The following is a 14,369-nucleotide window of genomic DNA, read 5'->3' on the forward strand; positions in this document are numbered from 1 at the left end:
GGGATCTACTCATCATATTGGCTATGGGGGGCATCTACTCATCATATTGGCTATGGGGGGGCATCTACTCATCATATTGGCTATGGGGGGGCATCTACTCATCATATTGGCTATGGGGGGGCATCTACTCATCATATTGGCTATGGGGGGGCATCTACTCATCATATTGGCTATGGGGGCATCTACTCATCATATTGGCTATGGGGGGGCATCTACTCATCATATTGGCTATGGGGGGGCATCTACTCATCATATTGGCTATAGGGGGGCATCTACTCATCATATTGGCTATGGGGGGCATCTACTCATCATATTGGCTATGGGGGGGCATCTACTCATCATATTGGCTATGGGGGGGCATCTACTCATCATATTGGCTATGGGGGGGCATCTACTCATCATATTGGCTATGGGGGGCATCTACTCATCATATTGGCTATGGGGGGGGCATCTACTCATCATATTGGCTATGGGGGCATCTACTCATCATATTGGCTATGGGGGCATCTACTCATCATATTGGCTATGGGGGGCATCTACTCATCATATTGGCTATGGGGGGGCATCTACTCATCATATTGGCTATGGGGGCATCTACTCATCATATTGGCTATGGGGGGGCATCTACTCATCATATTGGCTATGGGGGGGCATCTACTCATCATATTGGCTATGGGGGGCATCTACTCATCATATTGGCTGTGGGGGGGCATCTACTCATCATATTGGCTATGGGGGGCATCTACTCATCATATTGGCTATGGGGGGGCATCTACTCATCATATTGGCTATGGGGGGCATCTACTCATCATATTGGCTATGGGGGGGCATCTACTCATCATATTGGCTATGGGGGGCATCTACTCATCATATTGGCTATGGGGGCATCTACTCATCATATTGGCTATGGGGGGCATCTACTCATCATATTGGCTATGGGGGCATCTACTCATCATATTGGCTATGGGGGGGCATCTACTCATCATATTGGCTATGGGGGGCATCTACTCATCATATTGGCTATGGGGGGCATCTACTCATCATATTGGCTATGGGGGCATCTACTCATCATATTGGCTATGGGGGGCATCTACTCATCATATTGGCTATGGGGGGGCATCTACTCATCATATTGGCTATGGGGGGCATCTACTCATCATATTGGCTATGGGGGCATCTACTCATCATATTGGCTATGGGGGCATCTACTCATCATATTGGCTATGGGGGGCATCTACTCATCATATTGGCTATGGGGGGGCATCTACTCATCATATTGGCTATGGGGGCATCTACTCATCATATTGGCTATGGGGGGCATCTACTCATCATATTGGCTATGGGGGGGGCATCTACTCATCATATTGGCTATGGGGGGCATCTACTCATCATATTGGCTATGGGGGCATCTACTCATCATATTGGCTATGGGGGGGCATCTACTCATCATATTGGCTATGGGGGGCATCTACTCATCATATTGGCTATGGGGGGCATCTACTCATCATATTGGCTATGGGGGCATCTACTCATCATATTGGCTATGGGGGCATCTACTCATCATATTGGCTATGGGGGGCATCTACTCATCATATTGGCTATGGGGGGGCATCTACTCATCATATTGGCTATGGGGGGCATCTACTCATCATATTGGCTATGGGGGGGCATCTACTCATCATATTGGCTATGGGGGCATCTACTCATCATATTGGCTATGGGGGCATCTACTCATCATATTGGCTATGGGGGGCATCTACTCATCATATTGGCTATGGGGGCATCTACTCATTATATTGGCTATGGGGGGCATCTACTCATTATATTGGCTATGGGGGGGCATCTACTCATCATATTGGCTATGGGGGGCATCTACTCATCATATTGGCTATGGGGGGCATCTACTCATCATATTGGCTATGGGGGGCATCTACTCATCATATTGGCTATGGGGGGGCATCTACTCATCATATTGGCTATGGGGGGCATCTACTCATCATATTGGCTATGGGGGGCATCTACTCATCATATTGGCTATGGGGGGGGCATCTACTCATCATATTGGCTATGGGGGGCATCTACTCATCATATTGGCTATGGGGGCATCTACTCATCATATTGGCTATGGGGGGCATCTACTCATCATATTGGCTATGGGGGGCATCTACTCATCATATTGGCTATGGGGGGGCATCTACTCATCATATTGGCTATGGGGGGCATCTACTCATCATATTGGCTATGGGGGGCATCTACTCATCATATTGGCTATGGGGGGCATCTACTCATCATATTGGCTATGGGGGGGCATCTACTCATCATATTGGCTATGGGGGGCATCTACTCATCATATTGGCTATGGGGGGGGCATCTACTCATCATATTGGCTATGGGGGGGCATCTACTCATCATATTGGCTATGGGGGGCATCTACTCATCATATTGGCTATGGGGGGCATCTACTCATCATATTGGCTATGGGGGGGCATCTACTCATCATATTGGCTATGGGGGGCATCTACTCATCATATTGGCTATGGGGGGCATCTACTCATCATATTGGCTATGGGGGGCATCTACTCATCATATTGGCTATGGGGGGCATCTACTCATCATATTGGCTATGGGGGGGCATCTACTCATCATATTGGCTATGGGGGCATCTACTCATCATATTGGCTATGGGGGGCATCTACTCATCATATTGGCTATGGGGGCATCTACTCATCATATTGGCTATGGGGGGCATCTACTCATCATATTGGCTATGGGGGCATCTACTCATCATATTGGCTATGGGGGCATCTACTCATCATATTGGCTATGGGGGGCATCTACTCATCATATTGGCTATGGGGGGCATCTACTCATCATATTGGCTATGGGGGGCATCTACTCATCATATTGGCTATGGGGGGGCATCTACTCATCATATTGGCTATGGGGGGCATCTACTCATCATATTGGCTATGGGGGGCATCTACTCATCATATTGGCTATGGGGGCATCTACTCATCATATTGGCTATGGGGGGCATCTACTCATCATATTGGCTATGGGGGCATCTACTCATCATATTGGCTATGGGGGGGCATCTACTCATCATATTGGCTATGGGGGGCATCTACTCATCATATTGGCTATGGGGGCATCTACTCATCATATTGGCTATGGGGGGCATCTACTCATCATATTGGCTATGGGGGCATCTACTCATCATATTGGCTATGGGGGGCATCTACTCATCATATTGGCTATGGGGGCATCTACTCATCATATTGGCTATGGGGGGCATCTACTCATCATATTGGCTATGGGGGCATCTACTCATCATATTGGCTATGGGGGGCATCTACTCATCATATTGGCTATGGGGGCATCTACTCATCATATTGGCTATGGGGGGCATCTACTCATCATATTGGCTATGGGGGGGGCATCTACTCATCATATTGGCTATGGGGGGCATCTACTCATCATATTGGCTATGGGGGCATCTACTCATCATATTGGCTATGGGGGCATCTACTCATCATATTGGCTATGGGGGGGCATCTACTCATCATATTGGCTATGGGGGGGCATCTACTCATCATATTGGCTATGGGGGGGCATCTACTCATCATATTGGCTATGGGGGGGCATCTACTCATCATATTGGCTATGGGGGCATCTACTCATCATATTGGCTATGGGGGGGCATCTACCATCATATTGGCTATGGGGGCATCTACTCATCATATTGGCTATGGGGGGCATCTACTCATCATATTGGCTATGGGGGGGCATCTACTCATCATATTGGCTATGGGGGGCATCTACTCATCATATTGGCTGTGGGGGGCATCTACTCATCATATTGGCTGTGGGGGGGGGCATCTACTCATCATATTGGCTATGGGGGGGGGGGCATCTACTCATCATATTGGCTATGGGGGGGGCATCTACTCATCATATTGGCTTATGGGGGGCATCTACTCATCATATTGGCTATGGGGGGCATCTACTCATCATATTGGCTATGGGGGGGCATCTACTCATCATATTGGCTTATGGGGGCATCTACTCATCATATTGGCTATGGGGGGGCATCTACTCATCATATTGGCTATGGGGGGCATCTACTCATCATATTGGCTATGGGGGGCATCTACTCATCATATTGGCTATGGGGGGGCATCTACTCATCATATTGGCTATGGGGGGGCATCTACTCATCATATTGGCTATGGGGGGCATCTACTCATCATATTGGCTATGGGGGGGCATCTACTCATCATATTGGCTATGGGGGGGCATCTACTCATCATATTGGCTATGGGGGGGGCATCTACTCATCATATTGGCTATGGGGGGCATCTACTCATCATATTGGCTATGGGGGGCATCTACTCATCATATTGGCTATGGGGGGGAGGGGGGCATCTACTCATCATATTGGCTATAAATGTAACACCACACCTGGAAAGGGTATTTGTTCTGACACGGTATGACTCCTCCTTCAGTCTTCACAATCTCCACACACCGGACTCTCTGCAGGTCGATGGACCCCTTCTGGAACTTTCTCTGTTAACAACCAACAGACAGACCACAGTCAGGTGTTGGACAGGACAGAATACAGTAAAACACCACGTACAGTGGGGAGAACAAGTATTTGATACACTGCCGATTTTGCAGGTTTTCCTACTTACAAAGCATGTAGAGGTCTGTAATTAATTTTTATCATATGTACACTTCAACTGTGAGAGACGGAATCTTAAACAAAAATCCAGAAAATCACATTGTATGATTTTTAAGTAATTAATTTGCTTTTTATTGCATGACATAAGTATTTGATACATCAGAAAAGCAGAGCTTAATATTTGGTACAGAAACCTTTGTTTGCAATTACAGAGATCATACGTTTCCTGTAGGTCTTGACCAGGTTTGCACACACTGCAGCAGGGATTTTGGCCCACTCCTCCATACAGACTTTCTCCAGATCCTTCAGGTTTCGGGGCTGTCGCTGGGCAATACAGACTTTCAGCTCCCTCCAAAGATGTTCTATTGGGTTCAGGTCTGGAGACTGGCTAGGCCACTCCAGGACCTTGAGATGCTTCTTACGGAGCCACTCCTTAGTTGCCCTGGCTGTGTGTTTCGGGTCATTGTCATGCTGGAAGACCCAGCCACGACCCATCTTCAATGCTCTTACTGAGGGAAGGAGGTTGTTGGCCAAGATCTCGCGATACATGGCCCCATCCATCCTCCCCTTAATACGGTGCAGTCGTCCTGTCCCCTTTGCAGAAAAGCATCCCCAAAGAATGATGTTTCCACCCCCATGCTTCACGGTTGGGATGGTGTTGTACTCATCCTTCTTCTTCCTCCAAACACGGCGAGTGGAGTTTAGACCAAAAAGCTCTATTTTTGTCTCATCAGACCACATGACCTTCTCCCATTCCTCCTCTGGATCATCCAGATGGTCATTGGCAAACTTCAGACGGGCCTGGACATGCGCTGGCTTGAGCAGGGGGACCTTGCGTGCGCTGCAGGATTTTAATCCATGACGGCGTAGTGTGTTACTAATGGTTTTCTTTGAGACTGTGGTCCCAGCTCTCTTCAGGTCATTGACCAGGTCCTGCCGTGTAGTTCTGGGCTGATCCCTCACCTTCCTCATGATCATTGATGGCCCACGAGGTGAGATCTTGCATGGAGCCCCAGACCGAGGGTGATTGACCGTCATCTTGAACTTCTTCCATTTTCTAATAATTGCACCAACAGTTGTTGCCTTCTCACCAAGCTGCTTGCCTATTGTCCTGTAGCCCATCCCAGCCTTGTGCAGGTCTACAATTTTATCCCTGATGTCCTTACACAGCTCTCTGGTCTTGGCCATTGTGGAGAGGTTGGAGTCTGTTTGATTGAGTGTGTGGACAGGTGTATTTTATACAGGTAATGAGTGGAAAACAGGAGGGCTTCTTGAAGAAAAACTAACAGGTCTGTGAGAGCCGGAATTCTTACTGGTTGGTAGGTGATACAAATACTTATGTCATGCAATAAAATGCAAATTAATTACTTAAAAATCATACAATGTGATTTTCTGGATTTTTGTTTTAGATTCCGTCTCTCACAGTTGAAGTGTACCTATGATAAAAACTACAGACCTCTACATGCTTTGTAAGTAGGAAAACCGTCAAAATCGGCAGTGTATCAAATACTTGTTCTCCCCACTGTATAAACAAAATGCCCAGAAGTAGACTTGTTAATTATTTTTTATTTATGTATAGAATTATTTTTATTTTTTTTGCTAAAAGACTGGGCAAGAAAAGTTTATACTAAACATCTGAATAGAAAAAATATTTACTTTTAATTTGATGTTTTTTTGTTTTACTTTTAAGTCAAGAGTACTTATTATTTTTAAGGCAATCAGTTGCCACAAATTTTAAGTTTGGTGGTAAATTATTTTGAGTTGTAACAAGTCTATGTTTTTGAGTTATGGGTAATCAGAAGATTGATTGAAAAAAACTAATAAATGTTAAGTTAATGAAACATAAATATCCTGAGTTTTCATGCTTGAAATTATTAAGTTCTCTTGAGTTATTGCAATGAGAAAGATTAATAAATATTCTGAGTAGCATAAACTGAAAATGTTTGAGTTGGCTTAAATCAGTAAATTTAATTTCATTATAATTTTAAATTACATTTAACATGAACTCCAAATATATAAGCGATGATATACTCAACATTTTGAGTTTATGAACTCAAAAAAAATTGTGGCAACTGATTGCCTCACTTTTTTTAAGTTCTGCTAACTTATTCGGGTTTACAGTGTATGTGTCTGCTACTCTCACCTCTGCTCTGAACTCATAGTAAGTGAGCTTGGTCTTGGTGAGGACAAACACCCTCTCCTTGTAGTTCAGCGGCGATGTTAACCTCTTCTGTTGAGACCGCTTGATCAGGGTCTCCTTCAATAGCGTGTCAGCACTCATCTTGGACCTGCCCACTCCCTCCACTCTGCCATCGAATACTGACTGGACCCACCAAAGGCTGGAGAATAGAACACAATCCAAACATGTTGTCAAAATGTTTCTACATGAAGGTGTTTTATCTGATTGAAAAACAATCCCGGGCACTTTGCCCCTTTGGTAGGCTGTGATATCAGCTATGAAGCAATCCGATAGTGTTGCAGTCAGCAGAAGTCCTCTCTCTTCTCACTAGATACAGTGGGGGGGGGAAAAGTATTTAGTCAGCCACCAATTGTGCATGTTCTCCCACTTAAAAAGATGAGAGAGGCCTGTAATTTTCATCATAGGTACACGTCAACTATGACAGACAAATTGAGAGAGAAAAAATCCAGAAAATCACATTGTAGGATTTTTAATGAATTTATTTGCAAATTATGGTGGAAAATAAGTATTTGGTCACCTACAAACAAGCAAGATTTCTGGCTCTCACAGACCTGTAACTTCTTCTTTAAGAGGCTCCTCTGTCCTCCACTCGTTACCTGTATTAATGGCACCTGTTTGAACTTATCCAGTATAAAAGACACCTGTCCACAACCTCAAACAGTCACACTCCAAACTCCACTATGGCCAAGACCAAAGAGCTGTCAAAGGACACCAGAAACAAAATTGTAGACCTGCACCAGGCTGGGAAGACTGAATCTGCAATAGGTAAGCAGCTTGGTTTGAAGAAATCAACTGTGGAGCAATTATTAGGAAATGGAAGGCTACAAGACCACTGATAATCTCCCTCGATCTGGGGCTCCACGCAAGATCTCACACCATGGGGGTCAAAATGATCACAAGAATGGTGAGCAAAAATCCCAGAACCACACGGGGGGACCTAGTGAATGACCTGCAGAGAGCTGGGACCAAAGTAACAAAGCCTACCATCAGTACACACTACGCCGCCAGGACTCAAATCCTGCAGTGCCAGACGTGTCCCCCTGCTTAAGCCAGTACATGTCCAGGCCCGTCTGAAGTTTGCTAGAGTGCATTTGGATGATCCAGAAGAGGATTGGGAGAATGTCATATGGTCAGATGAAACCAAAATATAACTTATATAGAACTCGTCATGTTTGGAGGACAAAGAATGCTGAGTTGCATCCAAAGAACACCATACCTACTGTGAAGCATGGGGGTGGAAACATCATGCTTTGGGGCTGTTTTTCTGCAAAGGGACCAGGACGACTGATCCGTGTAAAGGAAAGAATGAATGGGGCCATGTATCGTGAGATTTTGAGTGAAAATCTCCTTCCATCAGCAAGGGCATTGAAGATGAAACCTGGCTGGGTCTTTCAGCATGACAATGATCCCAAACACACCGCCCGGGCAACGAAGGAGTGGCTTCGTAAGAAGCATTTCAAGGTCCTAGACGGCCTAGCCAGTCTCCAGATCTCAACCCCATAGAAAATCTTTGGAGGGAGTTGAAAGTCTGTGTTGCCCAGCGACAGCCCCAAAACATCACTGCTCTAGAGGAGATCTGCATGGAGGAATGGGCCAAAATACCAGCAACAGTGTGTGAAAACCTTGTGAAGACTTACAGAAAACGTTTGACCTGTGTCATTGCCAACAAAGGCTATATAACAAAGTATTGAAAAACTTTTGTTATTGACCAAATACTTATTTTCCACCATAATTTGCAAATAAATTCATAAAAAATCCTACAATGTGATTTTCTGGATTTTTTTCCCTCATTTTGTCTGTCATAGTTGACGTGTACCTATGATGAAAATTACAGGCCTCTCTCATCTTTTTAAGTGGGAGAACTTGCACAATTGGTGGCTGACTAAATACTTTTTTCCCCCACTGTAAATACATCCTTTACCCTCCCTTATAGAGCTCCAGAGCGCTCGGGACCTCAGACTGGGGTAAACAGGACAACGACCCTAAGCACACAGCCAAGACAACGCAGGAGTGGCTTCGGGACAAGTCTCTGAATGTCCTTGAGTGGCCCAGCCAGAGCCCGGACTTGAACCCGATCTAACATTTCTGGAGAGACCTGAAAAAGCTGTGCAGCGACACTCCCCATCCAACCTGACATAGCTTGAGAGGATCTGCAGAGAAGAATGGGAGAAACTCCCCAAATACAGGTGTGCCAAGCTTGTAGCGTCACACCCAAGAAGACTCAAGGCTGTAATCGCTGCCAAAGGTGCTTCAACAAAGTACTGAGTAAAGGGCCTGAATACTTATGTAAATGTGATTCCAGTTAATTTTTTATACATTTGCAACATTTTCTAAAAATCTGTTTTTGCTTTGTCATTATGGGGTGTTGTGTGTAGATTGATGAGGGGAAAAAACACAATTTAATCCAAGTTTAAAGTCAAGGGGTCTAAATACTTTCCGAATGCACTGTATATGTATCCAAAGCCACCACAGGATGTTCCATTCCCCTAAAAACAAACTGATAGTATCCATACACACACGAGTAGTCCAGTATGCTGTACAGTGTATTCTCAGAGGGGCTGACTTGGTTTCAGATGCACGCTGACCTACTCATGCTTGACAATGTGTGTGTGTGTGAGTGAGTGAGTGAGTGAGTGAGTGAGTGAGTGAGTGAGTGAGTGAGTGAGAAACTGTTTTATGTCCTCTCTCCAGTCCCCGAAGACCTTCCAGGAAGACATCTTCCCCATGACAGCAGGCAACGAGGCGGCCCTGACGGCTCAACAGTGGCTCTCAGGGATCAATAGAGGTCAGTGTAACAGGGAGCCAAGATGGTCGACTATAGCTCTCAGTTGCAGAGAATGAATTAAATGGACATTTGGCAACCCATCCCTTAAGGGATTGATTGACACAAACAAACATCACAATAATTGACTGTGATAATTCTTGGTGTTCTGTGCTGTGCACCACATAAATACAATAATAATCAATACATAGTAAATAACGTTATCCAAGGAATCATTATTTCCCTAGAGCTGTAAAAATATATAAATAATTACATCCTGAACAATGAAACAGAGGTTCAACCCAGTCTGGCTCAACAAGAACATTCAAGTGGGAGACAAGCCTGTAGATAGTGGGAGACAAGCCTGTAGATAGTGGGAGACAAGCCTGTAGGTAGTGTGTGTGTGTGTGTGTAGGTAGTGTGTGTGTGTGTGTGCATGTGTAGGTAGTGTGTGTGTGTGTGTGCGTGTAGGTAGTGTGTGTGTGTGTGTGTGCGTGTAGGTAGTGTGTGTGTGTGTGTGTGCGTGTGTAGGTAGTGTGTGTGTGTGTGTGCCTGTAGATAGTGTGTGTGTGTGTGTGTGGGTGTGTGTGCGTGTGTGGGTGTGTGCGTGTAGGTAGTGTGTGTGTGTGTGTGTAGGTAGTGTGTGTGTGTGCGTGTGTGTAGGTAGTGTGTGTGTGTGTGTGTGCGTGTGTGTAGGTAGTGTGTGTGTGCGTGCGTGTAGGTAGTGTGTGTGTGTGCGTGTGCGTGTGTGTGTAGGTAGTGTGTGTGTGTGTGTGTAGGTAGTGTGTGTGTGTGTGTGTAGGTAGTGTGTGTGTGTGTGTAGTGTGTGTGTGTGTGTGTGTAGGTAGTGTGTGTGTGTGTGTGTGTGTGTGTGTGTGCAGGTAGTGTGTGTGTGTAGTGTGTGTGTAGGTAGTGTGTGTGTGTGTGTATAGGTAGTGTGTGTGTGCGTGTGTGTGTAGGTAGTGTGTGTGTGTGTGTAGGTAGTGTGTGTGTGTGTAGGTAGTGTGTGTGTGTGTAGGTAGTGTGTGTGCGCGTGTGTGCGTAGTGTGTGTGTGTGTGTAGGTAGTGTATGTGTGTGTGTGTGTGTAGGTAGTGTGTGTAGTGTGTGTGTGTGTAGGTAGTGTGTGTAGGTAGTGTGTGTGTGCGTAGTGTGTGTGTGTGTGTAGGTAGTGTGTGTGTGTGTGTGTGTGGGTAGGTGTGTGTGTGTGTGTAGGTAGTGTGTGTGTGTGTGTGTGTAGGTAGTGTGTGTGTGTGTGTGTGTAGGTAGTGTGTGTGTGTGTGTAGGTAGTGTGTGTGTGTGTGTAGGTAGTGTGTGTGTGTAGGTAGTGTGTGTGTGTGTGTGTGTGTGTAGGTAGTGTGTGTGTGTGTGTAGTGTGTGTGTGTAGGTAGTGTGTGTGTAGGTAGTGTGTGTGTAGGTAGTGTGTGTATGTGTGTGTGTGTGTGTGTGTGTAGGTAGTGTGTGTGTGTGTGTGTGTAGGTAGTGTGTGTGTGTGTGTGTGTGTGTGTAGGTAGTGTGTGTGTGTGTGTGTGTGTGTGTGTGTGTGTGTGTAGTGTGTGTATGTAGTGTGTGTGTGTGTGTGCTGCCACCACCATGTTTCATTGTAGGGATGGTTTCACGTTTCCTCTAGATGTGAGGCTTGGCATTCAGGCCAAAGAGTTCAATCTTGGTTTCATCAGACCAGATAATCTTGTTTCTCATGGTCTGAGAGTCTTTAGGTACCTTTTGGCAAACTCCAAGCGGGCTGTCATGTGCCTTTTACTGAGGAGTGGCTTCCATTTGGCCACTATCATAAAGGCCTGATTGGTGGAGTGCTGCAGAGATGGTTGTCCTTCTGGAAGGTTCTCCCATCTCCACAGAGGAACTCTGGAGCTCTGTCAGAGTGACCATCAGGTTTTTGGTCACCTCCCTGACCAAGGCCCTTCTCCCCCGATTGCTCAGTTTGTCCGGGCGGCCAGCTCTAGGAAGAGTCTTGGAGGTTCCAAACTTCTTCCATTTAAGAATGATGGAGGCCACTGTGTTCTTGGGGACCTCCAATGCTGCAGACATGTTTTGGTAACCTTCCCCAGATCTGTGCCTCGACACAATCCGATCTCGGAGCTCTATGGACAATTCCTTCGACCTCATTGCTTGGTTTTTGCTCTGACATGCACTGTCAACTGTGGGACCTTATATAGACAGGTGTGTGCCTTTCCAAATCATGTCCAATCAATTGAATTTACCACAGATGGACTACAATCAAGTTGTAGAAACATCTCAAGGATGATCAATGGAAACAGGATGCACCTGAGCTCAATTTCCAGTCTCATAGCAAAGGGTCTGAATACTTATGTAAATAAGGTATTTCCGTTTTTTCTATATAAAAAAAAACGTTTTCGCTTTGTCATTATGGGGTATTGTGTGTATATTGAGGGAACACGATTTATTTTATCCATTTTAGAATAAGGCTGTAACGTAACAAAAACGGGGTAAAAAAAGAAGGGGTATGAATACTTTCAGAATGCACTACATATCTGGTGGACTTTCTGGAATAAGGACAAGCGTGTATTGTGTGTAGTGTGGCGCTTTCAGTGAACGTTATCTCCCTCAAACTTCTTTCATACTTTATCTTTGCTGACCGCTTCTATTTATACAACCGCAGTAATTTACATAGTCAAGTTCCAGGCTAGTCTAAAGACATGTTCCTACTTTGTATTTGTGGTAAATGCTGAGCAAATCAAACATGCTTTACGCGCGGACATAGGCAGTAGGCGACCCACAGTGCGAGAAGACACCTGCGGCGGTGTAGTAAATCTCCGTAGCCTATTCCGTTCCCTTCCAGACAGAAACCCGGTAGCTAGGCGACATACCTATTCTCGCAACTCAAGTGTTGTGTCGACATCTCGTTTACTGCACTGAAAGTAGCCAGTCGTTTCACCCGCAGTTTCCCGAAAAGCGCGATTTTGCCTAAAATTAGATTAGTTGCAGCCTAAAATTCCAATATCATAAAAGGACATGCTCCTTACCTTGTCTTCCGAGAGTGAACGTACGAGCTGCTGTTCTTCTGACTCAATCACTGACCGTCGCAATGTCGCCAGCAGAACCAGGAAGCGGCAGACAGACAGAGCTGCCGCTTTCCTAACCCCGATGGCTGGGGTGCAATAATATTGCCTGACGACTCAAACTGAAATCTTCCGCTGCTCTGTAGCCGTCATCAAAAACAACTGGGAACTTGTAATTCTCCGACTTCAGTTATTTCAAGACAAATGGGAACTCGGGAAAAAAACGAGCTCCGATTGGGGAAAATCGTATAGAACAGGTCATCCAACTCAGAATTCCAAGTCGAGAACTCGGGTCTCTTTCTAGAGCTCTTTCCGACCTGATCGATCACTGACCTCATGCTTTGACCTCGTTTCCCCCCCCCCGAGTTCCCAGTTGTCTTTAAAGCACAATATGTTTGCTACAGATTAGTGATGGGTCGTTCGTGAACGAAGGGCTCTTTTTGAACGGAGCTTCTTGATGAACGTCGGGAAGCGAATCACATCGGTGAAAGAGCTCCCTGATTTTCATACTTGCCTACATCTTTGAGCTCAAAACAACGATTATATGCAGATCAATTACTAAATAATTATCTAAAGAGGGTGAATCTTCACTGCAGAAACAATAAATAGTGGGGAGAGGCTCATTTTTGCAGTGCATTAAAAATAGATGATCTAATAATTTGGACAGGTATAAAAATGTATTTGAACACGATTTTTTCATGGTTCTAGCAAAGACAGTACATCAGGGTTCTTCAATTCCGGTCCCGGAGGGCCGAAACACTTCTGTTTTTTATTTCTACCTGGTAGTTAATTGCACTCACCTGGTGTCCCAGGTCTGAATTAGCCCCTGATTAGAAGGAGAGGATGAAAAACAGAGGTGTCTCGGCCCTCCAGGACCGGAATTGAAGAACCCTGCAGTACAGTATGAAGATAGGGAGAAACTGTTCTCCAATAGAAATCGGATCACAAGCGTGTAGGCGATGTCACGGCGACGTTGGCTAGCTAAACTCATGCACAGAAACTCATAATCGGGTCAAATGGCTGAACTGTGCATGTGCAGGCTGTCAAATCAAAGGCACGCCTTCAATATAACGTTTTTTTTTTTGTTTTTTTTACGAAAATGAAAACATGTCAGTTTGTCACTTTCATGAGGTTGGAGTAATAACATATTCAACTAATTAAGACGTGGGCTCGAATCTAGGTTGTGCCTTTAGATTTCGAGAAACATTAACAACTAAGGAAGAACGTTACACTTCTCTCATTGACTTCTCTAACCCGAAACCCCGGGCCGGTCTGCTTCGCTAGCTTTCCAGGAAGTCTTGCGATGTTGCGCCTCTGGGTTTAGAAACTCTGTGGTTCTAGCCTGGATACATTTTTAAGCGTTTTGAATGAATGAGCCTGCTCTTTTACGTAAATGGAGCCGGAAAGACGTGGAAGACGCCCATCACTACTACATATGTCAGTCAGTCTGATGTGATTGTTTAAATATACACATTTTTGGTCTGATCCCCGTTTACGTCATGACGTATTTCATTAAACTGTACATCAACTTCATGCAATCTCGTTCCGCTACTGGACAGAGAGTTTAGAATAGGGTTTCATTTTGGGAGATTACAAAATATGACCTTTTCATTCAAGACAGGAGAAACATACAGTTGAAGTCGGAAGTTTACATACACTTAGGTTGGAGTCATTAAAACTCGTTTTTC

At 45.2% G+C, this 14,369-nt stretch overlaps 1 protein-coding gene across 1 annotated transcript in view; it reads right to left on the bottom strand.

The window, feature by feature from the left end:
- LOC121554638 (tyrosine-protein kinase Tec-like) overlaps positions 1 to 13,385 on the bottom strand; it is a 47,748-nt gene extending 34,363 nt beyond the window's left edge. The window contains exons 1-3 of the mRNA XM_041868296.2: positions 12,646 to 13,385; positions 6,825 to 7,020; positions 4,462 to 4,566 (exon numbers count right to left, since the gene is read on the bottom strand). Coding sequence (XP_041724230.1) covers positions 4,462 to 4,566; positions 6,825 to 6,962 — 243 coding nt within the window. The 5' untranslated portion in view covers positions 6,963 to 7,020; positions 12,646 to 13,385. The remainder of the gene's footprint in view (positions 1 to 4,461; positions 4,567 to 6,824; positions 7,021 to 12,645) is intronic.
- Between the last annotated feature and the right edge of the window lie 984 nt (positions 13,386 to 14,369).

This window comes from Coregonus clupeaformis, unplaced genomic scaffold (assembly GCF_020615455.1).
Source record: "Coregonus clupeaformis isolate EN_2021a unplaced genomic scaffold, ASM2061545v1 scaf2872, whole genome shotgun sequence".
Lineage (NCBI taxonomy): Eukaryota > Metazoa > Chordata > Actinopteri > Salmoniformes > Salmonidae > Coregonus > Coregonus clupeaformis.